Source organism: Geotrypetes seraphini, chromosome 2 (genome assembly GCF_902459505.1).
Source record: "Geotrypetes seraphini chromosome 2, aGeoSer1.1, whole genome shotgun sequence".
Taxonomy (NCBI): Eukaryota; Metazoa; Chordata; class Amphibia; order Gymnophiona; family Dermophiidae; genus Geotrypetes; species Geotrypetes seraphini.
This window is the reverse complement of record NC_047085.1, coordinates 386,232,414-386,258,861: the sequence shown is the minus strand read 5'-3', so window position 1 is coordinate 386,258,861 and position 26,448 is coordinate 386,232,414. Positions and strand designations below refer to the sequence as shown.

General features: G+C 40.5%; 1 protein-coding gene across 2 annotated transcripts in view; it reads left to right on the top strand.

Moving 5' to 3' along the window:
• The window catches only part of PLEKHA8 (pleckstrin homology domain containing A8), a 168,940-nt gene extending 142,701 nt beyond the window's left edge, over positions 1-26,239 (top strand). The window contains exons 11-13 of one of the 2 annotated variants that reach the window (XM_033930736.1): positions 15,226-15,296; positions 19,605-19,666; positions 25,484-26,239. In XM_033930736.1, the coding sequence (XP_033786627.1) occupies positions 15,226-15,296; positions 19,605-19,666; positions 25,484-25,681 (331 nt within the window). In that variant the 3' untranslated portion in view covers positions 25,682-26,239. The remainder of the gene's footprint in view (positions 1-15,225; positions 15,297-19,604; positions 19,667-25,483) is intronic. The other variant, XM_033930735.1, reaches the window with a different exon arrangement.
• The last annotated feature ends 209 nt before the right edge of the window (positions 26,240-26,448 follow it).

The window sequence follows — 26,448 nt, the reverse complement described above, 5'->3', positions numbered from 1 at the left end:
GAGAAAGAGACTTCATTAGCCTGAAAAAGGCTTAGACGACCTCTATGGAAGTCATTAGCTTGATGTCTTCTTTAAGGTGTCTTGTGCTAATCATAAGTCGCATAAAAAACCTCTCCCTTATAATGATTTTCAATTGGTGTGAAAATGAATCATAATAATGTAATGTATGTATTAACAAAGAGCTTTACAGAGCCATTGTACTCCTGAAAGAGAACACTTAGCTTATTCTCCCGACGCGGACTGTCTCCATTTCACATAATCAACATTAGCTTCATCAGAGGTAGGTGTCTCAAAAGGCCCTTTTTTCGAAGAAATTAATTGTTATGTTCTATGAAACAAAAAAAAAACAAAAAAAACCCAAATTAAGCACCAACTGACTTCAACTATGCTCAGTTCAAATGCTAAAACGATGCTCACTGCCAGAACACCTTTCATGCTGTGTCAGACATTGTGATTTAAATTTACAAGTTGATGTCATAAAATGCAAATGGATTGCTCATTAAAAGGAAAGCTCAACAAAGACCATGTAATGTAGACACACACAATGTGTGCTGGGGCATACTAACTCATGATGATTATATGTTGTGTGTTGTAAAATCATTTTGAGCTGACATGTAACCTGAAAGGTATAAGCAATACAAAAGTTGTTTTGAATAATATGATAGAAAATGGCTATAAGATGTACTTCTGTTGGTACTATATGCCGGCGAGATTGCGGGCTATGTATGGGCACGGATCGGATGAATGTTGGAGAGGCTGTGGGGAGGTGGGTACATTTGCACATATTTGCTGGCACTGTGTTAAGGCTCAAGCTTATTGGGATAGCGTGACCATCTTTATTTAGGACATGTTAGGGGTTAAGGTGCCAAAAACTATGGAGTGTTGCTTATTGAATGCGGGACTGGCTACCCTACCTGCCAGACAGCAGAAATGGATTCACCTGGTCCTTACAGCTAGCCGGCTGGTTTTAGCTTCTGCCTGGAAACAGCCAGCTCTCCCGGCGATTCGAGTATTGTTAGATAAAGTGAACTATATACAATAAGGCCTAGATTCTCTATACTACGTCTAACTTAGGCGTGCCTTAGACGTCCAGAAAACGCAAGTGTCAATCAAACGCTGTACAGACGCTGAGCGCAGGGTAGACGCGGCTTGCTGAAACGTCATCTAGACGTCTCTAAATGGCCGTGCTTAGACGCCAGATAGATGTCTGTACGATGTTTTTTGTTTTGTTTTTTTAATTATACTGAGTTTTTTATACTCTTTACGCCGTAATTATTCAATTACTCTGGATGTCTAAAGCACGCCTAAGTTTAGACGTATTATAGAGAATTTACCCCTAAATGTTCAAATTGACTGCTCTGCGGAGGAACCAGCCGCATCATTACTGTACCATTTGGGGGCCTTATGCCACTTGGCACAGCTCGCAGATTGACCCTGTTCGTGTTTCTTGATTTATAGATCCCTGATGTGTAGTCTTCTATGGCTGCACTGCACACACTCTCTTCTTGGGAGGAAGGGGGGGGAAGGGTAGGGGGGGAGGGTTGAAGAGGGTGTACAAGGGATTTTGCTAACTTTCGCTTGTGCCAAAGAACTTTGGTACAACATGGTTTATTGTATTCTTCTCTGTTGGATTGTTTACTGTTTTTGGATTTGATAATTGCACTGTTTTTGAATGGCTAAATAAAGTTTATATATTTAAAAAATAAAAATAAAAAATTTATAGCATGCCTTTTCTTAAAGGAAAATACTCCAGTCAATGAAAGAATTATAAGCCCTGAGGCTCCAAAGAGTATAATTTAAATATCCATTTAATTTCTCTTTGTTGTAGTTAAAGAATGAAACGGGGGACAATTTTTTCCCTGGCCCCACAGGAACTCAATTTCTCTGTCCCGTCCCCGCGAGTTTTGTCGCTATCCCTGCCCCATTCCTGTAAACTCTGTCTAAACCTCACAAGCCTTAAACGCTTATGATTTTAAAGTGTTTGATGCTTGTGCAGATGAGGATGGAGCTCGCAGGAATGGGACAGGGGATGGGAAAAGAACTCACAGAGATGGGATGGGGAAATGAGTTCCCTCGGGGATGGGAAAAAATTTGTCCCTGTGTCATTCTCTAGTTGTAGTCTCCTCATCCTGCCACCTCCAGACTTGTGTGCTGGTTGTTCGTCTATCACAAAACAGCCTAAATCTTCAAAGGTTTGCTGAAGCGGAATGCAGTGTTAAGCCAAAGGCTCATTTACAACTCCTCTCTTGATGTTTGATTTGTGTTCCAAAATTCTAATTTTGAATACCCTAGACATCATTCCCACATAAACCAGTTTGCAGGGATAAAGAATGCTGTAAACTAAAAAATCTGATTTGCAGTGTAGTTCATATTTTTTGCCATCAACTAGATTCACAAAATCCTCAACTTGAAGTGTTATTTTACAAATGCTGCAATTACCGCATTTGAAATGTCCTCTAATGCTATTAACCCTCCTTTCTACAGGTGGCATTGAGGGGCTTAGTATGGGCTAGATTCACTAAGCCCACCGATCAAGTCCCGACCACCTTTGTGATCCAATTTTCCTCTGTCCCGATCATTCTCTGAACCACGCATGCAAATGAGGGGGAACGGCATTCAAATGTAGGCAGGCAGCGATTCACAAAAAAAAAAAGAGGGACACCAACTGGGCTAACCGATCAAAAATAAGTGACGCTGAGGACCAGTTGCCCAGGTCCTTTCCATCTGCCCTGTCTTCTGCCGTTCTGCTCTCTGCTTCTCTGCTCTCTGCCCCAATCTCCTGCTCTTCCCCGCAGTGCAAGCCCGTGGTTTTAACTCGCAGATTTAAAGCGGGTTAAAACCACGGGCTCGAAAGTGAAGTTAAAAGAAAAAAAATTGCTAATTTTGTAAGCATTTGCAGACCATCTACAGCAGTGGTTCTTAACCTTGTTGGAGGTACTGAACCCCACCAGTTTCATATGCGTGTTCACCGAACCTTTCTTTATTGGAAAAATAAAATATGATTTTTACAAATTCAAAACATAGGTATACAGTGAGGGAAAAAATAATATCAATTTTGAAAACAAAAAAGTTCTCCTATATTTCGAATAATAATAACATAATAATGAAATTTACTGCAAACCAGTGTGACTTCTGCTGTTGCCTCTCAGAGACCAGTTCAGAAATGCGCAGCTTTACCTTGGCAAGTGCCATTCTCATGTCATTTTCGCAACAAAGTCTATTCCTTTTCTTCGTTTTTATGTCCAGAATCCTCGAAAAGGATTGCTCGCATAGATATGTTGCAACAAACGGTATGAAAATTTCCAGAGCTTTCTTAGCAATAACAGGGTACGTTACCAATTGTTGACACCAAAACGTTGAGAGCGTTGTTGTTCTGAAGAGTTGCTGTTGAACCTGGCTCTGCTGAATTTCAATGATTTCATCGAGGTATTCATCATTGACATCTGTTGTTTCAACATTAAACGTGAACGGCTGTCTCACCCATGCTGGATATGACTCTCTTGTAGGGAAGTATCCGTCGAGAGACTTTGCAAGCTCATCTAAGTGCGTGGCAGTTCCGCGGGTACAGAAATGTCTCCGATTCCAGATACATCTTTGATCTTACTTACACAGTTGTCTAGCAGGGGAAAGTTTGCGAAGTTATCGTTTTCTGTTCGTCGTTTCCATAATGGTAGCTTTTTTTGAAAAGCTTTCAGGTTTTCTTCCGCTTCGATGATGTTGACTCCACCACCCTGCATCTGCTTATTGAGATGATTGAACTCAGAATTTTTGAAGCAATCTGCATGACAATGTTGCTGCTCTTGCAAAAACAGAGCTAATTCCACACGCATGGCAAAAACATTATTCAGCACCTGTCCCCGGGATAACCACCGAACGTTAGAATGGTACAGAAGTACCTCGAATTCAGATCCCATTTCTTTACACAGCTCCTTGAAGATGCGGTGCTTCAGAGCATTATTTCGCACATAGTTCACGCATTCCACAACAATTTTTAAAACTTCTTCCAGTTTTGGAGGCAAGGTTTTTGTTGCCAACGCATGCCTGTGCAGAATGCAATGCGTAACAATGATGTGTGGTGTATCGGCATTCACTAGCGCACCAAAACCGGACTTTCTTCCGAGCATGGCTGGAGCTCCGTCCGAACAAACTGCAGAAACTATATCCCACGAAAGATTGTTGTCTTTGAAGAAGTCATCCACAAGTTTCTTCACATCAGTTGCCTTAGTTGTTGTTGTAAGAGGCTTACAAAATAAAAAATCTTCCTTTATCACGTCGTCTTTCACATAGCGCATGAATACTGCAAGCTGGCTTAGATTGGAAACGTCTCTGGTCTCGTCGAGTTGAAGGCTGAATTTTGCCGGGCTTGAAATCAGATCTGCAACTACTTGAGCCAAGATGTCTTTGCTCATGTCCTCTATTCTGTTGCTGATGATGTCATTTGAAAGAGGAATTTCAGATAACTGAACTTCAGCTGCTTTTCCCAGCATGATATTCGCCATCTTCAACACAGCTGGTTTTATGAGTGTTTCACCAATGGTGTGTGGTTTGCCCTGCTTTGCGATCAGGTAAGCAACTTCGTACGATGCTGTGAGGATCGGTTTGTTGATGGGTACAAAGCCGAGAACAGGCAGAGTAGCCTTTTCATCGAATCTTGCTCTCTTCACCTTGAATTCAGCGAGCGTTGTGTTCTTGTATTTTCCATCTCCATGCAGCTTAAGGAAGTGTTCCCTTAGTTTTGCCAGAGCTAGACTAGAATTACTCAACTTGGCATTGCAAATCATGCAATTAGGACGCTGACTCCCATCATGTTCCGTTATACATGTGAATCCATATCTTCTATATATATAAAATCGGAGGTATGTATGTATGTATGTGTGTGTGTATGTGCCGCGATCGCGCAAAAACAGCTTGACCGATTTGAACGAAACTTGGTATGCAGATCCCTCACTACCTGGGGTGATATGTTCTGGGGGTCTCGCGGCCCACCTGCACACATGGGCGGAGCTACAAACAGAAATCAGATTTCACCCATTCATGTCAATGGAAAAAATGTAAAAAGCTGCCATTCTCACAGTAATTCCAACTACCTGGGGTGATATGTTCTAGGGGTCTCGCAGCCCACCTGCACACGTGGGCGGAGCTACAAACAGAACATCAGATTTCACCCATTCATGTCAATGGAAAAAAAGTAAAAAACTGCCATTCTCACAGTACTTCAAAAACGGCTTGACCGATTTGAACGAAACTTGGTATGCAGATCCCTCACTACCTGGGGTGATATGTTCTGGGGGTCTCGCGGCCCACCTGCACACGTGGGCGGAGCTACAAACAGAACATCAGATTTCACCCATTCATGTCAATGGAAAAAATGTAAAAAGCTGCCAACGCAAAAACGGCTTGCCCGATTTGAACAAACCTTGGTATGCTGATCCCTCACTACCTGGGGTGATATGTTCTGGGGGTCTCGCGGCCCACCTGCACACGTGGGCGGAGCTACAAACAGAACATCAGATTTCACCCATTCATGTCAATGGAAAAAATGTAAAAAGCTGCCATTCTCACAGTAATTCAAAAACGGCTTGACCGATTTGAACGAACCTTGGTATGCAGATCCCTCACTACCTGGGGTGATATGTTCTGGGGGTCTCGCGGCCCACCTGCACACGTGGGCGGAGCTACAAACAGAAAATCATATTTCACCCATTCATGTCAATGGAAAAAAAGTAAAACGCTGCCATTCTCACAGTAATTCCAACTACCTGGGGTGATATGTTCTGGGGGTCTCTCGGCCCACCTGCACACGTGGGCGGAGCTACAAACAGAACATCAGATTTCACCCATTCATGTCAATGGAAAAAAAGTAAAAAGCTGCCATTCTCACAGTACTTCAAAAACGGCTTGACCGATTTGAACGAAACTTGGTATGCAGATCCCTCACTACCTGGGGTGATATGTTCTGGGGGTCTCGCGGCCCACCTGCACACGTGGGCGGAGCTACAAACAGAACATCAGATTTCACCCATTCATGTCAATGGAAAAAATGTAAAAAGCTGCCAACGCAAAAACGGCTTGCCCGATTTGAACAAACCTTGGTATGCTGATCCCTCACTACCTGGGGTGATATGTTCTGGGGGTCTCGCGGCCCACCTGCACACGTGGGCGGAGCTACAAACAGAACATCAGATTTCACCCATTCATGTCAATGGAAAAAAAGTAAAACGCTGCCATTCTCACAGTAATTCCAACTACCTGGGGTGATATGTTCTGGGGGTCTCTCGGCCCACCTGCACACGTGGGCGGAGCTACAAACAGAACATCAGATTTCACCCATTCATGTCAATGGAAAAAAAGTAAAAAGCTGCCATTCTCACAGTACTTCAAAAACGGCTTGACCGATTTGAATGAAACTTGGTATGCAGATCCCTCACTACCTGGGGTGATATGTTCTGGGGGTCTCGCGGCCCACCTGCACACGTGGGCGGAGCTACAAACAGAACATCAGATTTCACCCATTCATGTCAATGGAAAAAATGTAAAAAGCTGCCATTCTCACAGTAATTCCAACTACCTTGGGTGATATGTTCTGGGGGTCTCTCGGCCCACCTGCACACATGGGCGGAGCTACAAACAGAACATCAGATTTCACCCATTCATGTCAATGGAAAAAAAGTAAAAAGCTGCCATTCTCACAGTACTTCAAAAACGGCTTGACCGATTTGAACAAAACTTGGTATGCAGATCCCTCACTACCTGGGGTGATATGTTCTGGGGGTCTCGCGGCCCACCTGCACACGTGGGCGGAGCTACAAACAGAAAATCAGATTTCACCCATTCATGTCAATGGAAAAAATGTAAACAGCTGCCATTCTCACAGTAAATCAAAAACGGCTTGACCAATTTGAACGAATCTTGGTATGCAGATCCCTCACTACCTGGGATGATATGTTCTGGAGGTCTCTTCATCCAAGAATTTATATGTTCTTGCTCCTGGAGGTGAAACTAAAAATGTTGTTTATAATCAAGTTTTGTGTTTGTTGTATTGTATTCATTTTGTCAAATATTTCACCTTATAATTTGAATATTGTACTTTTTATAAAGCTGTAAAAAATAATTTCATTCACCACTATAAAGTATCTTTATTTGAATCCATTTACAGTGTTATTGCTATAATTAAATACCCGTGCAACGCCGGGGCATCAGCTAGTTGTACATATTTGTCCAACCACTTTCATATTTTGCTCGACATAGTTAGTAAGGGATTAAAATATTAAGATAGGTATCACACGACGTACCATCACAACAGTTACAATTCGACTACTGTGAGCATCAAATCCCCTGCAGCACAGATAGGCCAAGCGATGTTGCGTGATCACCTGCAGCCAATTATGGACAAGCGGGGCGTATCATCACGAATCATAAGCGCTTCGGTCACGTTCAATCATCTATCAGTTAAATCACAAATTTTGATCAGGAATTGATTGATGTATATAAGGCGTTAGTTACAGATTGATAGATCAAGAAACCGAGTACACGATCAGTCTTGATCAAAATCACTGAATAACTGATAGATGATTGAACGTGACCGAAGCGCTATATGAGTCGGAGGTGTGTTTTGACCTCCACCGAACCCGCGAGACTGACTCACTGAACCCCTGGGGTTCGGTCGAACCCAGGTTAAGAACCACTGATCTACAGGCAAAGAAGATGGTTTGCATATGCGTCAGGATTGCTCAATAGCGATCCTTGTGGTCGGAGGGGGAGGGCGTTCCTCTGATCGCCCCCATTTAAATACTGACCCATTGTGGATCAGTTGGCCTGCTGCGGATCAGCCACTGATCGGGCACGATCGGCAGGTTAGTCCCTACCGCCTCCTCTTGAGCAGGCGGTAGTTTTTCGGTTAGCGCAGGGGTTAGCGCACGCTAAAAAGGTGCGTGCGCAAAAGCCGCTAACGCGGCTTCGTAAAAGGAGCCCAAAGTTCCCCACCAAAAGGAAAAATGTAGCCTGTCCCAGTTCTTCCAATTCCTGGTAATCATTTGTATGGCAACCCCTGTCATAATTATAAGAAGTCTGCTTTTATACCTGTCTAATGGATTTTTAGCTTTCAACAATGATCCACATATGACCACATCGTAGGACAATGGAATCGATGTTCCCAGTATCATATTAATATGTCCCCATATTGATTTCAAAAAATTGAGTATCAAGGGACAATAAAACAACAAATGATCCAGTGTCCCTACTTCAAGATGACAATGGCAGCATCTATTAGACTTTGAACTGTCCAACTTTTGTAACCAAACTGGGGTCCAAAAAATTATATGTAACATAAAAAACCAGGTTTATCTCATAGATGCTGACGCTGTACATCTCATCCTCCAAGTCCAAATCCGTGGCCATTGAGTAGCAGAAATATGCTGCTTAATCTCAATGCTCCAAATGTCTTTTAGGCTTCTTTTAGGTTTTTTATTCAAATATTCGGATATTAATTTATACCACTTGGCGGCCTGATGCCCTTGCAAATCTGTCTGGAAACATAGGCCCGGCAAGCTATACTGATTGTTTAAGTTGCCCCAATCAGGGAACCCTTTCTGAATGGCCTGTTTCAACTGCAACCATTTATAAGCTCGAGACTTTGATATGCTGAATGATTGTTGCAGTTGTAAGAAATTTAGCATTTTCCCATTTGAGATCATATCATCTAAAGTACGTATGCCTGCCTGCAGCCAATGTTTCCAGAGGATTTTAGACTCGCCGATTTGTATCTTGGAGTTTAACCAAAGAGATTGACGCATGGATTGTTGCATTGGAATAGGTGTTAAATTATTAATAAATTTTAATGTATTCCAGGTAGAAAAAAGAATACTATTGTCTTATATATTCTAGCCAGCTTGATACTCAAAATATGGTAAAGATGCAATGGGGACATGAGATGACTCTCTAATATCAGCCAGTCTGATAGATCCTCCATGAGTTCAGGAAGGATCCAATACATACCCTGACGCAATATGAAGACTTGATGATACCTATAAAAATTTTTCTTTTATATGCTCTGGAATTTTTGGCCCATTAATTAAATTTAAGAATTCTCTTCCTTCAATTTCTTTATTGGAATAAAGCTCAGAAGAATATAAAGCTGTATAATAAACCAAAAATTGTCTTAAAACATCTCCAATATGAGTATGAATTTTAACTTTTTCATCTTTAATGGCTGCAATCTTTTTTTTTTTAACTTTAAGATAATTAGCCAATAATCTTCCTGCTTTATTCGAGTTTCCATAATACAGCGCCTTTTGAGAAAACAAATTTTTCCTAGCCAATTGTGAGGAAATCTCATTATATTTATATTTAGCTTTCAATAGGGCATGCAAAGTAACTTGTTCCTATTTCGAGGCCAATTGTGACTCTAAAGTCAAAATAGTTTGTTCCAAATTGGAAAATTCAAATTTTAGCAGTTAATATGTGCCGAATACAAAATTATTTGCCCTCTCATTGTAGCTTTGAAAGCATCCCAAATAGTTTCTAAAGAGATTTCCTCTGAGGTGTTGAATTGAAAATATTCATTCATTTTCATTTGAATTTCCTCAAGAAAGTTTGAGTTTGCAAGCAGTGTATTATTGAACCTCCAAACAGGTCTATTAGAATCTTCTTCAGCAAATTGAAATTCTATCCAAATACCAGCATGATCCAATAAAAGGATCAACTCTATGTTAGCCTTTGTGAACTGTTGAATTAAATGATCTGAAACAAAAAATAATCAATTCTTGAAAATGATTTATGAACTTGGGAGCAAAAAGAAAATTCATGAGCATTAAAATGAAAAATCTGCCATATAGCTTTCAATCTACATGACATGGTCTACCTCCCACAGAACCCTTAAAAGGATACTACTAAACCTTCCCTTAACAAATAATCTCCAATACAAGTGAATTTTTCACTCCATGCTTACCTTCCTAGGAGTGAAAACTTGGAATGACCTCACTGAAACAACTAGAACAGAACCCAACTACACTACATTCCGGAAAAAACTGAAAACCAACCTTTTTGACACTTGAACTTCTCAGATCTTCCCCTGCTCAAATATTTCCCCTTTTTTTCTCCTCCCTTCCCTCTCCCCCCCTCTCTCTTCTCTTTGTAAGTCACCTTGAGACTGCCTAAGTATGTGTGATGTAGAAAAAGAAGATTAGATTAAATTATCAAGGCCTAATGATTTTAATTGTCTGGACAGTTATTTATCCATTTTTGGATCCATGACAGCATTAAAGTCTTCAGCTACTATTAAATTAGATGTAGCTAGTGACATAATTATTTGTTGGAGTTTTTAAAAGAAATCTGCCTGATTAGTGTTAGGTGCGTAACTATTAAAAAGTGTCAGAGTATCTTTTCCTGAAGTCATATTAACGTGGAGCCCTCTACCCAAGGGATCAGCCCGAAAGTTATCAAATGTGGCAGAAATCTTTTTATTGATCAGGATTGCTACTCCTGCCTTTTTCCCAATTGCAGGAGCAAAGAAGCAATGCTTTATCTATCCCTCTTCCAACTTAGCAGATTCAATTGTGGACAGATGAGTCTCCTGTATAAAATAGATATCTGCATTTTGATTTTTCAGAAAAGTAAGAAATTTTTTTCCTTTTAATGGGGTGATTGAGTCCATTCACACTGAAAGAATAAAGTTTTTAAACTATTTTATTTGATTTAAAAATATTAAAAAATAAGCCACCAATTTCCTATTGACAGAATTTAAAAATAGATTTTCCGCACACATCTCAAACCCCTGCAAACCCCATCCCTCCCCATTCCCCCCACTCCCACCCATTTAAATATCTCATGGTAAGCTTAGATGCGTATAGGCAGACCTATGATCCACTCCCCCCCCAGCAATCACTTTATCTATTATGTGTGGAAAAATATTGCATGAAGTTAAATATAATAATAATAACAACAATCAGCATATATACTGCAGGACCGTGAAGTTCTATGTGGTTAACAAAAGATTATTGAAATTATGGAACTTAAAAAATAAAACTAACAGAATAAATTGCTAAAGTATGTACCCTTTCCAATCATAAATATATTAATGGAACTACCAACCCTCCCAAAATTTAACCAAAATCAATTGAAATATAAGAGATAATATATAAATCAGCACTTATCTAAATTCATATATACAATAAATCCTTTTCATAATAAAATTTTAAATAAGCAGGCAATTATAATTGGCCAATTCATAAAATATCAAATACATATTTACCATCTACCCTCCTTAAATCATTATAAATTGTTATAAATAAATACCAGCCTAATACCCAATCAGAGAAATAGTTGATGTAACTATAAAATTTCTAATCATTCAGCGCAATCACTTCATACACAAAAAGTTAATACATAGTATACAGTATAGTATATAAATCAGCATGTATCCAAATCTATACCTATAATAAATTCTTCTTACCATTAGACTTAAATAAGTAGGCACTTATAATTGGCAAAGACATAAAATATCAAATACAAATCAACCCCAATAAATCAGCAGAAATATACTGATACCCAAAAGAGAAGCAATTATCTATACCCCCTATAATATACCCCTATGACATAAATGGAGATAACCCAGCCTACCTAAACAACCACCTAATCCAAACTACCTCAACCAGACACAGGAGAACACACAAACCATTCACACATCCCCAATCAGAAAAAAACTGTACGATGGCCTTCTAGCCACTCAAGCAGCAAAACTAGACTACCAACTCTCCAATTTACTGATAACTACTCCAGACTACAAATCGTTTAGAAAAGAAATAAAAACCATCCTATTCATGACATCCTTGAAGACAAATTAACACCGCAAGACTCATCCCAATTCTCTGAAGTAACTCGCTTTACTCTTCAATTCCTCTGGAAATGGCCAGATAACTTCTTTTGTAGTCCGCCTTGAACCGCAAGGTATTGGCAGAATATAAATTACTAATATAATGTAATGTAATGTAATACCCCCTAATTAATATCTTTTATCTAACTAATTCACTTCTCAATTAATTAATTATATATATGAAATCACCAAGTTTAATATCTAATAGTTCTGATAGAGTGCCACTCAACTTTATGTTCACTAATGCTTGCCAAATACAACCTTCCAATAGTTTTCCAACTACCTAAAATTCAGCTTACATATTTTAAATCTCCAGGAAGGGCATCCCCCATCTCCAGCATTCCCTGTGTATCAAACCCCAAGAACACCCCTATCTGGCAGTTATAACATTGTGAGAGGCTTCTAATCCTCTTCTGGAGGCAAATCTTATTTTAAGCTATGCTTCATTGCAGACTGCTAAAAGGTACTTAGTTATCCATATTAATACTACTACCCCTGACAAATCTGCAAGTGACCATTACAAAACAGCAAACATAATCTGCACAATATAAGAAAGGATAAATGTGAAATTAGCTTCACTATTCATATCCGGGCTTTCATGGCCTGTGCTGTTCACTCCAGAGCTGTCAGACTGATCTTTCCCAGTAGATTGTTAACCTGGACTGCATCTGCTGTGTTACTTTTTAATGAGGGATCAGCATAGCTATAATTCCTGCAGTTGATTTCCTCGGAAAATCCTGTCTAGAGGCATTTTCCAGAATCCCAGAGGCTGCAAGCTCTTAGCACCATTTATCTTTGAATAAGGAAGGTGGCCAGCCTACGAGAACATTGTTGTCCTGCTGCCAGGCTATTATAGTGCAAAGCCTTCCTTGCTTCCAGCCTCTCGCTCACATGAATAATAATGATCTTAAAGTTGTAAGAAAGCTCGTTATACCGCTAGGCAACTTCAATAAACCTTGTGGAAGCCATTTGAGTTCATCAGCTGAGTCAGTCTGCCACCTCCATCTTGCGCATTCTGACCGCTGCATCATTGTTCAATTCTTATATTAGTCAATCTGTACCTCCTGCCCAGCAATAAATTCCTATAATTTTTTGAGATGATCAAAAATAGTAGTTTTATTATTCATAGTCACCCGCATAATAGCTGGGTAAAACAGCCCATACTATGCCCCCAATTGTCTAAGTTGCGGATGCAGGAGCAGAAACTCCTTCCTTACCGATGCAGTAAATTTTGCAAGTTCGGGCAGAATCAAGATCTTATGTTCCTGTCACTTAAGAGACTTTGACTGCTTAGCTGAAGATAGAATATGTAATGCTTGCTGATACCTTAAAATCCTAATAACCAATGGTCTGGGACCTTTCTGACCATTAGATCTATAAGCAGGGACATGATCTGCTCATTCTATCTCCAGAAGGAAGGCAAATTTTAGAGAGAACAATTTTGGAAAAATTCCTCTAAAAACTGAATGGAATTGGTACCTTCAACCCCCTCAGGGAGCCCTAGCAGACAGATGTTGTTTCTTCTGCTTTATTTGTTAGCTTCTTCCAAATCTTTAACCAGGCGGTTAATTATTTTTCTGTTAGTTGCAGTCTTAATCATTTCCTCTTCACATTCTTGGACTCTTTGCTCTAACTGATCCATTCTAATAGAGCACAATGATATTTTTTGTGACAGATTAAGGGCTTCAGTTTGAATTAAATTGAGTTTTTCTGTATTTGCTTGTACTGAATCCAATATTTTTTTTAACTCCAACATTACCAGATCACTTTTTTTTACTCTGGTCAGCTGGCAAGGGCACCTTTGAAGGTGTTGGAGGATCCTGTTTTGGTCTTTTTCTCCACCAGTGGCAAAAGCAGTCTCCTATTTAGTTTGTTTTTTGGATGCCATACTGATTTTGTAACACTGAGTTGAAAAAGGTAGATTAACAGTTGCTGAAGCCTTTCAATAATGCAGGGAAGGGAGAGCAAACAGATCACACATCCATTCCTCTTTGCAGCTAAGCTTCGCCCCTAATCAGCATTTGGTAGGATCTAATGGAATTCTTTTATATGTCTCGATGTCATTCAAATGACCCCAACTGACGCAAAGCTTCTTGAAGTTTTGATAATACCATGCTTTGTAGAACCTCTCTAAAATCCATAACAGACAAAACATTCTTCACTGACATCAGCATTTGTAATGCAAAATACACCATCTGAATCCCTTTAGTCACTTGAGCGTCCAGTGTTAATTTTGAATCCAAGACGACCCCCAATATTGACATCCTTATCGTTCACCACTATCAAATGTTCTTTTAGTTTCATATTTGTGGGCCAAAATTGTTCATTACGATCTTCCACTGTTATAACTTTAGTTTTTTGCAATGTTTAATACAAAACCCCGCTTATTCATCCACTCCTGAATCGTGCTCATATAATGGTTTAGATCAGACATCAATTGCTGCCCCCATTCGTCATATACTATGAGTGTAGATATTATATATCTCTGGGGTGGAGGGTAGAGGATGACATGGGGGACATATTTTTCCCCACGGGAAACTCATTTTCCCGTCCCATCCCCGTAAGTTCTTTTCCTGTCCCTGCCCCATTCCTGCAAGCTCCATCCTCATCTGCACAACCTCAAACACTTTAAAATCATAAGTGTTTGAGGCTTGTGCGGTTAAGGCAGAGCTTACAGGAATGGGACAGGGACAGCAAGAAAACTCACAGGGACGGGATGGGGAAATTGAGTTCCACAGGGGCAAAATTGTCCCTGTGTCATTCATTAGTGGAGGGGAAGATATCTTAAAGTTGAGATTAGAGACTAAAATGTTATTAATTAGCAATATGGTTGGATTGTTGGTTTAATCATGATTAATAATGAATTTGACTGTGCTGAGGTCATAATAAAACCACTCTTCATTCTACTAGCTTGGTGTTGTGATACTGTTGCATCATATAGGACTGCCTATATGCGATAGGCATGGTGACAAATTGCCAACTGCCCTGGTTCTGATGTCAATGCTCAGTCATTAAAGGAATGGCAGATGCAGCTGTGACTGAGGTTGTGCAGACTGGATGGACCATGCGGGTTTTTCTCTGCCATCATTTACTGTGTTACTGTGAAATAAAAATCAAAAACTTTGGCTCTTCTCCTCTTTCACTGTTGATTAGGACTTACTCTGGTCTTAGATTAATAAACTATGGGCTCCTTTTACAAAGCTGCAGTAGCGGCTGCTGCTGTGGTAATCGTTTTGGCGTCGGAGCATTTGCCGCATGGCAGTCACTACTGCGGCTTTGTGAAAGGGAGGATATATTCTTTTCATGGTTTAGATAATTTTGAAAATAATTTGTTGTTTAATTTTTTTTCTGAACAGAGGGTTAAAGTTTTTGAAAGCATTTTTGACAGAAGTGAAGAACGGGGAAACAAATATTCAGACAGCTTTAAGTAAGTGTTTCATCATGTTTCTTTCTCTGTTGTGAAGGCATCATGCCTTTGCTCAAAATATTTGCAATTTCCTTTATATATTTTTATTTTACCTTCATGAAAGAAAGGATTTTGTTCCTCAGTGTAGCAATATCCCAGAACTCTTAGGCCTGGATTCTCTAACTGGCACAGATTTTTTAGGTGCTCAAGCTCTGTTTAAAAAACCGCCGTTTTTAACTGAGTTTCAAGACGTCTTAAAAATTTAGCACTGGATTTGTGCCTCTGTAGCACTTTTAGGCTGTGTAATACCACTGTGGGCATGGCTAACATCAGAAGTGACGTTAGGCAGCCCAAAGCGCATATGAAGGTACAATTCACATCAAAGGTAGGCGCCGGATATGTAGGCCTGGAAAACTGGTCTGCATTTCCAGCACCTATCTTTGCCAGAGGCGCAATTCCTGTACTAGGCACCGTCACGTGATTGCCACATGATGGGCGATCGCCAAAATGGTGCCAGTTACAGAATCCTGGCCTTAATGTTTGTGCATTTATTTATTTACGTGGATTTCTTTCTTGATTTTTCAACTGCGCTAGTACTCAGCTCTCTGCTGTTAAAGGCTTTTCCTCCTCTGCTCACCTTTTTAAATTTTAAATTTGTCTTCATGATGCATTGATTCAACCATGATTTTTAGCAACTGTTCACTCATATTAATGCTGCTCCCTCTGCCTGCCTGTCTACTTCAGTGCCATAATAGTTTGCCCTCACTTGGAGACCTTTGCAATTTTCTTTCTCTGTCTCTGCTAAATGCTACTTTCTACTCCCCACCTCCTTCGTTTGCTTTTGCATCTGAAATTTATCATGCTGTCTCTTATCTAAATTCAAGGACTGCTGCCATCTTCAGTGAACTGATTCATCTATGATTTCCTTTCAATGCCTCTTACCTACTAATCTGCCTGTATCTCTTTGTCAGCCTTTAATAATTGCTATAGCCACTGTCATCGCTTCCTGCTGCTTGCCTAAGGATTTGTAGGAGATATTGGTGCACTTTCAACTCCAGAGTAAAATATGTTTACTTCTAGTTTCAGCTTCACAGTTCTGCTTAGCTGTATAGTATACTCAGAACGCATCCTTGAGAAAAACCGCTATTCTGAGTCCTCCATCCCACAGTATTCAGGTTTTATAAGAATATTGACTCCCTGTGATAGCATCCCAAGTAGAGGCTGCTGAAGCAGATATGGTTTGTGAGGGGGGGCTGAAGTTTCTGAGACATAGGATTTTGTGAATACCCTTGAGCAGTGGCTTTCACCAGTCTGGCATTCATCTTATGGCCACTAGCCAACATGACACTTGGCCATGAGGCACTCTCCATGCTGGCTGGTTCTGTCTAAATCTGCCTCCTTTCTTTATGCTTCATGTTGAGTTTGCACCAAGATCTTCAAAATTAGAAAGGGCACCTAAATCTGGTTATTGCAGTATTTGGTGCCAGTCCAAATAAAATAATGACTTCCTGAATTTAAGAAAAGCTGGCATGGCACTTCGTATTTGCTTTTTTTTTCCAGTTGTTTGGGTTTTGCCAAGGCTTCATGCCCTCTTACTGCTTCCTCTCGTTAATGGCCCACAGCTTTTCAATTCTCCCCTAATAAAGGAGCACCCCTTCCCCCCGTAACATCAAGCACATTTGAGAAAAGAGTGAAAGAGTTGTGTACACTTTCCCCCTCCCCCACCTTCCTCAATGGCTAGATGTAATCCACAGTTTCCAGCAAGAAGCAAAATTATCCCACTCCTATACTGCCAGTTGTGTCTCTTCAAACAGTCTTAACTCTAAGGCAGATGACAACATAAGAATAGCCTCACTGGGTCAGACCAATGGTCCATCAAGCCCAGTAGCCCGTTCCCATGGTGGCCAATCCAGGTCACCAGTACCTGGTCAAAACCCAAGGCGTAGCAATATTCCATGCTACCGATACAAGGCAAGCAGTGGCTTCTCCCGTGTCTTTCTCAATAACAGACTATGGATTATTCTTCCAGGAACTTGTCAAAACCTTTCTTGAAACCAACTACGCTATCCACTCTTACCACATACTCTGGCAACGCGTTCCAGAGCTTAACTATTCTCTGAGTGGAAAAAAATTTCCTCCAATTGGTTTTAAAAGTATTTTCCTGTAACTTCATCGAGTGTCCCCTAGTCTTTGTAATTTTTGATGACGCAAAAAATTGATCCACTTGTACCCGTTCTACTCCACTCAGGATTTTGTAGACTTCAATCATATCTCCCCTCAGCCGTATCTTTTCCAAGCTGAAGAGCCCTAACTGTTTTAGTCTTTCCTCATATGAGAGGAGTTCCATCCCCTTTACAAGTACAGCAAAAGCCAGCACACCACCAAACCCACAATCCATTCCAAATACAAGATGGCTTTTCATCTCTAGAAACATAGAAACATAGAAGATGACGGCAGAAAAGGGCTACAGCCCATCAAGTCTGCCCACTCTGCTTACCCACCCCCTGTCTATGCCCTAATGACCCAATTTCCTTATCTTGACCCTCGTAGGGATCCCACATGGGTATCCCATTTATTCTTAAAGTCTGGCACGCTGTCTGCCTCGATCACCTGCACTGGAAGCTAGTGTGCAATCTTCCAGAACCTGGTAGCCTAAAGAAAAAAAGACAGCATAGTCAGGGGCAGCCAAAGGGAGATGTGGAGCCTGTCCAGCTTGCCCTGGCATTACATTTATTTAGTCAATACTGAGGTAACTGAAATCACAAAACCTATGCAAAAATTGTGAACTAAAAGACCAGCTGACAGCAAACTCAGGGGCCCTTTTACTGAAGCATAGCATGTACTAATAATGGACACCTGTGTGCAGTAAATGCTTCACATCCTGTTATATGCCTGTGGGCCAAGTGACGTGCTAAGCTTTAGTAAAAGGGCGCCTTAGAAAAGAATTTACCATAAGAGACCTCAGCATTTTTGCCATATTCATAATTTGGGGCAATAATACAGAACCAGTCAATCAGTATTATCCACCTAAAGAATCCAAGAAATTAGTTTTCAACATATTTCAGTCACTAACCTTGAAACAGAATGCTTTTTTGTTACCTTTTTTTTGTCTGGACACTTATTTTTCTGATCACGTTTGCTTAATCTCTTTTTCCAGTTTTCTATCATTTTTCTTTTAAATCTTTTCCCCCAAATTCTTTTCTTCTTTGGTATCTTTTTCTTTCTTCTATCTTTTTTACTTTCTCCCCTTTATCTGTCTCTGCTGTTAATATGTTTCTTTCATCTTGTGTTTCTCTTTCTACCTTTCTATCCGCTTACCCTCTAGTTCTCTTTATTTCAATCCTTTCTAGGGCTGTCCCCCATTGTCTCCTCACTGATTTTCTTGTCCTCCAAATAGCTGCCTTTTGCACCTTTCAGATCACCCCTAAACCCCCCCCCCCAATATCATCCCTATTCTCTTTTCTACCAATCATTGTCTTCTCCTCTCACACTCTAAGCTCTTCCATTTCTTTTGGTTACCCCCTTCTCAAGTTTCATCATCTTAATGTTTTTACCTCCCCCTCCTTGCCATCTTTCCACATCTTTATTTTATATCCTCTCACTTCAGTCTGTCTTCTCCATCTCCCTTGCTCCATTCTCTGCCTCTGTGTTGGTGTTGGGGGGAGGGGGGAGGGAATGAGCTGCAGCGGCTTATTGGATTGTGGATGGAAGGAGAAGGATGGGCATCAGATGACTGTGGGTTGTGTTTTTTTTTTTATTTAGCTCATGATCCCGTCAGTGGTGTGCTGATGCATGGGGCCTGACTGCTGGCTTAAATTTTTGTCTTGGGCGCCAGGTGGTGGGAAGCACTGGCAGGCAAGCACAAGTCAGCAGGCCTTAGTAGCATTGCAATCAGGACTGCAGCACAGAAACCAGTAGTCGATTTGTGGCATCTAACTTGCCACATGCAATGCAATCCTTCTTAAATTACCCTCTTAAACTTTCCCTGACATTCTTCACTGATGGATTTAAGTAGCATTAAATGGCTAACTATCCCCCTTTTTTACTAAAGCTTGCTAAACGCTAACACGTCCATAGACTATAATGGAGGCATTAGCGTTTAGCGTGCGTTAAATCTGCTAGCGTGCCTTCGTAAAAGGAGCCCTATTTAAACCCCTAAAAGTCAGAAAATTATCCAAAAGCCAAGCAAGCTGAGAGAACTGAAAATTTGTAGCTAAAAAAAATCCACGGCACTCCTCTGAATCTGTTTCTGTCTAGATTTTGAGTAATTTAGGAGAAAAGAACCTTGGGAACAACGGTATCTAATTTTTCTCTGAATTTTCTTTGAAGGTAATGCTTATGGTAAAACACTGCGGCGGTATCATGGCTGGGTGGTAAGAGGCGTTTTTGCGGTAAGTCATTATTTTATCAGATGATTGGACAGATTTATGTCTTGTGATAAGTTTGGATTTAAGAGACTATGCAGGGAAACTGCATCTGCACAACAGGATTCTGTGTAAATAACAGAATGATAATTCAGAGCATAAGGAAGACAGAAAAATCATAGACTTCCATTGACTTCCTCAGAAGTGGTTCTGGAGGTCTGGTCCAGTGATTTAGAGGATATTTTTGTAAAGGAGGCCTAACTTGCGCATCAAATATATGCATAAAAGTTACACTGGTTTTCAGAGAGAAAAGAGGTGCTTACTTTTTTCTTTCAAAATTATCCCACTGGAAATTCCTATAAATTGCTTTATCTCCTATTTCAGGGGTGCCCAAATGGTCGATTGCGATCGACCAGTAGATCACAAAGGCAACACGATTTGCCTTTGCAATCTTGTTCTTCCTGCCTCCCTGAGCCAGGCCAGGCCTGGCTGGCCTGGAACTTCCTCTCCAATGTCTGAACTGACGTTGGAGGTGAAGGCTGTGGGCCCGGCGCTTGTACACTCTAGGCCTGGCTCAGGGAAGCAGGGAGAAATTGGCATGTTGGCTTAGGGGGAGGGGGGGCAGCATGGAGAGAGAAAAAGAATCGGGGAAGTGGAGAAATCAGCGCGATGGCTTGGTGGGGGCAAGGGGAGAGAGAGAGAGAAGGAAAGGCAGGCAGGGGGAGAGAGAAAGAAAAACAGAAATAAAGAGGGGGGCAGGGGGAGAGAGAAAGAAAGACAGGCAGGGGGAGAGAGAAAAACAGAAATAAAGAGGGGGCAGGGGGAGAGAAAAAGAAAAAGAAAGAAAAGGGGAGGGGGCAGAAAGAAAGAAATATTGGCTTTACAGAAGAAGGAAGTGCAACTAGAGACTCTTGAAATCACCAGACAAAAAGGTAGGAAAAATGATTTTATTTTCAATGTAGTGATCAAAATGTGTCCGTTTTGAGAATTTATATCTGCTGTCTATATTTTGCACTATGGCCCCCTTTTACTAAACTGCGATAGTGGTTTTTAGCATTGGGATCTGCGAGGGGCATTTAGCGCAGCTCCCTGCACTAAAAACCGCTATCACGGTTTAGTAAATGGGGAGGGGGTATATTTGTCTATTTTTGTATAGTTTTTACTGAGGTGACATTGCATATTTTAAAGTCATCTGCCTTGACCTCTGGAAAAAAAAACCCCGAATACAAATGATAATTAACATTTTCTCTGCGTACAGTGTGCTTTGTGTTTTTAAAAAATTTTATTGTTGGTAGATCATTTTGACTTGGTCATTTTAAAAGTAGCTCGCAAGCCCAAAAAGTGTGGGCACCCCTGTCCTATTTAGTTTACACAAAATTTTTAAAGAGAATTAATATACACACTCTTAAGACTGACTTGTTCCATTCCCAGGGCCACCTCTACTCTTTGGGAATAAAAGAACTTATAAAGTAGCACTGCTTGTGTATATTTATACCTAGGGTTACCAGATTTTACTCCTGTAAAATCAGGACCCATAGCCCTGCCCCCAGGCCCGCCTAGGTCCACCCAGCCCCGCCCCATTCCAACCTAGCCTTATTCCGCAGCCCCACCCCCTCAACCTGTTCTCATCCATGTTGGAGGACAGCTGCGCATGGGTAGATGCAACACGGTCATATCATACATGTGCGTAATGTTACCGCGTTGCATCCACCCATAGCGCAGATGCCCTCCCAACAAGGTCCCGAGGTGGAAGCTTTTCAAAACCCGGACAAAGTTCCGGGTTTTGAAAAGTCGTCCAGGTAAATCCAGACATCTGGTAACCCTATATATAACCACCAAATTATGGGAAATACTAATTAGTAAGGGCTCCTTTTACGAAGCTGCGTTAGTGGTTTAACGCGCGTAATAGCGCCCGCTAGTTTGCCGGCCGCGCTAGCCGCTACCGCCTCCTCTTGAGCAGGCGGTAGTTTTTCGGCTAGCGCGGGGGTTAGCGCGCTCTAAAAATGTGCGTGCGATAAAGCCGCTAACGCGGCTTCGTAAAAGGAGCCCAAAGTACTCACTCTTAGAATATATCTTAATTCTAGCACTGCACCCCAAAATTTTTTTTTTTACTTTATTATTTTCTTACACTTTTATTATTTTCTTACAAACTACTAAATAATATTTGTGTGTTGTGCTCAGTAACCACCACAACAGTCATATTATAAAATATATATTGACCACAATTTTTTTTGTCACTAATTTATGTAGGTTGATTTTAAGTTGGCAATATGTTATTTCTGTATTTTAGCTCTGTTATTCTGCATGCCACTGAGAATGCAGACATATCTCACTCTATTAGCTTTTCACTCTGGGTATACAGGGAAGTTGCATCCTGTAGTGTATAGTATAGTATATGTGCCTCTGATGCAGAGTTGTGTTGGGTTGTTTCTCAAGCAGTGTAATGTGAAGACATGGGAAGCTGCCTGGGTAGTGTACTATGTATCGGAGAAAACCGTGCTCCATTGAAGATTGCATCACATGAGAACATAAAGTTGCCATTACTGGGACAGACTGAAGGCCTATCAAGCCCCATATCCTGTTTCCAAGAGTGGCCAACCTAGGTCAGAAGTACCTGGCAAGATCCCAAAGAATAAAACAGATTTGATGTTGCTTATTGTAGGAATAAGCAGTGGATTTCCCCAAGTCATCTTAATAAGGGCTTATGGACTTTTGTTTTAATTTCAAGTTTCACGTTTATTTTAAAATTTCTTATACTGCTCAAACAGGCTTCTGAGCAGTGTACAATAAAAATAAATGTTGGCACTGTTGTTATTATTATAAACCTTAATAAACTATGTGAACTAAAAAAAAAAAAAAAAAACAAACCAGCTTACAATGATAAAACAAGGTTAGAACTTGACAATAATGACATCAGGGGAGGTTAGAAGAACAAAAAGACTCAGACTTAAGACGAATGGGAGCAAGAGGAAAAAGGGAAGAACTACAGTATTCTGAGAAAAGAGAACAGAGGGAGGTTTCTATCCAAACCTTGTTTAAACCCTGATAAGCTAACAACCAGGCTAGCTTCACTATCTTTTCACTGATCCCATCCCTAACCCCCCTCCCCCCCTCCCGAGAAGATTTTGCCTCACATGTAATCTAATCTTCAATTTCTTTATCACACTATACCAACAAATGTTCAAGGCGATTTACAACAATAGAACCCATCCAGTCAATATGGGGATTTACAATAGTTTGAAAAATTTACATCTTAAAAGTCAATAAAATTTATCAAGTAAGAAGAAAGTTTTCAGCTTCTTATGGAATCTCATTTAGCCCAACTCTGTCATAATAATTGAGGGTAAACTATTCCAAAATCTAGCTTCTTCAGGCCAGTCGAAAAAGTAGAACAAAAGAGAAAGCAAAGAACGCCAGTCTCTCCCACAATCCCACATCGTTTTCCTCAGGGTAGTATACATCAAAGTATTCTACTTTAGGGGCAGTATCATGTTATAGTTTTAGGGCTCCTTTTACGAAGCCGCGTTAGCAGCTTTATTGCACGCACCTTTTTAGCGCGAGCTAACCCCCGCCCTAGCTGAAAAACTACCGCCTGCTCAAGAGGAGGCGGTAGCGGCTAGCGCGGCCGGCAAATTAACGTGCATTATTACATGGGTTAAATCGCTAACGCGGCTTCGTAAAAGCAGCCCTTAGAGTGTAGAATGAAACATACAACCCTGTGATTGAGGAGAAAATCTCCTTCAGCTGGATAGAACTGTGTGTAGTGGGTGGGAATTTATACTGATCCTGATCTCTGTATTATCTTCTAGACATATTTAAAGTACAACATAATAATTTAGATTTTCTTTTTTTTTTATATATAAATCTTTATTGATTTCCCATTACTAACAAAAAGTGCAAGATAGTATTCATATCTGTAATAATAACAAATTACATTACATTACATTACATTAGTGATTTTTATTCCGCTTGTACCTTGCGGTTCAAAGCGGATTACATAAGAAGAGAACTGGACATTTCCAGGATGGTACATGACAATAGAGAATACAGTTTGAGGATAGAGACTTAATAACAGAATGATAGTAAAGACTTAATAACATCGGAAGATGTTTTGGACGGCAGTGTTTTGGTTTCTTGGGGGATGGGGTGAGGGAGGTTAGGTAGATTGTATATATTTTTTGAACAGCAGTGTTTTGATTTCTTTACGGAATGTCTTGAGGTCTGATGTTGTGGTTAACAATCTGGTGATGGAAGGTTCGAGTTTTGCAGCATGTGTTGCCAGGAGGCTATCATAAAGCTTTTTGCGGTGAGTACCCTTGAGTGGTGGGTATGTGAATGATGTCAGTGTTCTTCTTGTTCTGGTTGGAAGGTTACGGTTTAGGCGGTCATTTAGGTAGGTGGGTGCAGTACCGTTAATTACTTTGAAGAGTAGACAGTATAGTTTGAATTGAATTCTGGCTCGAATCGGTAGCCAGTGTGAGTCTAGGTAGGCATTGGTGATGTGGTCAAATTTTCCGAGTGAGTAAATTAGTCTAAGGGCTGTGTTCTGAACGGTTTGAAGTTTTTTGATCATGTTTGTGGGGCATGGTAGATAAAGGATATTGCAGTAGTCCACGAGACCTAGTACCAGGGATTGTACAATTATCCTGTAGTGTTCTTTGTCAAAGAATTTCCTTATTTTTCTTAAGTTGCGCATTGTGAAGAATGCTTTTTGGGTAGTTTTGTTGATCTGGGTCTGCATAGTGCAGCTTCTGTCTATCAGCACTCCCAAGATTCTGAGTGAGGTCTGGATTGGGTATTTGGTTGCTTTAATTTCTAGGTCTGTTATGGATGGGTTTTTGTCCGTTTCAAGCATTAGGAATTTGGTTTTGTCCGAGTTTAGTTTCAGTTTGTGGTTTGTCATCCATTTTTCTACTTCATCCAGAATTATTTCCAGGTGTCCTGTTGAGGTGTGATCTTGGATTTCAAAGGGGAGGAGAATAGTTATGTCATCTGCGTAGCTGAATGATGTTACATTTAGGTTGTCTAGAGTGGTGCCGAGGGAGGAGATGAAGAGATTGAATAGAATGGGCGATAGTGGTGACCCCTGCGGGACTCCGCATGGATTTGACCATGAGTTAGATTTCGTGTTGTTTGTCTTAACTCTGTACGTTCTTGTTTTAAGGAATCCTTGGAACCAATTGTAAACCACCCCTGAGATCCCGATTGCATCAAGTATCTGGAGTAATATGGTGTGATCGACTAGATCGAAGGCGGCGGAAAGATCCAGTTGGATAATTAGGATCCTGTGTCCTTTACTGAGGTGTTGTCGGGCTATGTCTAGTAGTGTTGCTAGTAGTGTTTCCGTGCTGTGGTGAGATCTAAATCCTGATTGAGAGGAGTGAAGTATATTATGGTCGAATAGGTAGTTGGTGAGGTATTGAGCCACAAGTCCTTCAATCAGTTTGACATATAATGGGATCGAAGCGATAGGTCTGTAGTTGGTAGGAGCACTTAAATAAGCACTTAAATACAAACAGTAGCAATGCAATAATATAAGCCCCCACCCCACCCCCTCCCCAATTACCTCAAGGAATCACATTAAAGATATAACCCTCCCCTCCCTCCCCCCTCCCCCTGGATGTCTAATAATTTAGATTTTCTAATAGTAGTATACTGTATACAGAGTGACAGGTTATGTATGAGGTATAGAACAGTGCATCTGTTGCCAGTTTCTCCGGTTCCAGAGGAGAAATATTCTTAGAAACATTATAATTGATATTAAATTTGATTTGAGCATTTCTAAACTGTCTTTTGAGACCAAACTAAGCACACCCAAAGCTCAGACTCTTGTTCTTTTTGCAGTTGGCTTTGAGGGCGTCTCCAACCTACGAAGGCTTTGTGGCTGCTTTGACCATAAGGGAGGAGGATGCTCTGAAAGAAGGGTTCATTGACGCAATAAAGAGAGACCTTAACTTATACCTGCCCGCAATGGAGAAGCAGCTGAACATACTGGACACTCTCTACGAAGAGCACGGTTTGGAATCGGATGAGGTGGTATGACGGCAATGCTTCCGAAAGTCAGAGATGAGATTTCATCATTAGCGTTTCCAAATGTAATTTCTTTACTTGGACCTTTTCAAATAAGGGACAAACAAAATTGCTTTCTTATGAAAGACAGACTTGTACGTGTGTGAGTGTGTGTGTTTATGGCAAACTGTTGTTGGCAGGTGGTGAGCTCTATGCTTATACAGGCCTACTTTCCCTAGATGGAAAAATATATTTCTTTGAACCTGACAGGGTCTGTGATGCCCCTCATAACTCACACCTTAATTATACATGATTCTATTTGTATTTTTTACCAAGCACTTATAAATATAAGCCTGTTTCAGATATTAGCATACCAAAGTATGACATGTTTGTTCAGCTTAAATATATGTATTTACAATTTTTTTTGCCATTTTTTTAAATGACAGATTTATTCATCCTGTATCACTTCCAGAAGTGTATCCATATAATTTGTATAAAAACAAGAGGGTGATGTAATATTAAAGGTTAAGCTTACATTTTATAAATGTTAAAATGAATAAAAGTGAAATTCATGTCAGATACTAATTGAAAGCAATGGTACCATGCTGTCTTCTATTTACGGAGTGATGAGGTAAGTGGCACGTAGACATGCCTTAGGTCAGCAATGTCCTGTCTCAAGGAAATGAATGAGCCAGAGGATCGCAGTCTGAACGCCGGACACCAAGCAGGCAATTAAAAGGGTTTGGATGGCTCAACAAATGTCAATGTGAGAAATAAAGCTGGTTCTTGGAAGAATCACA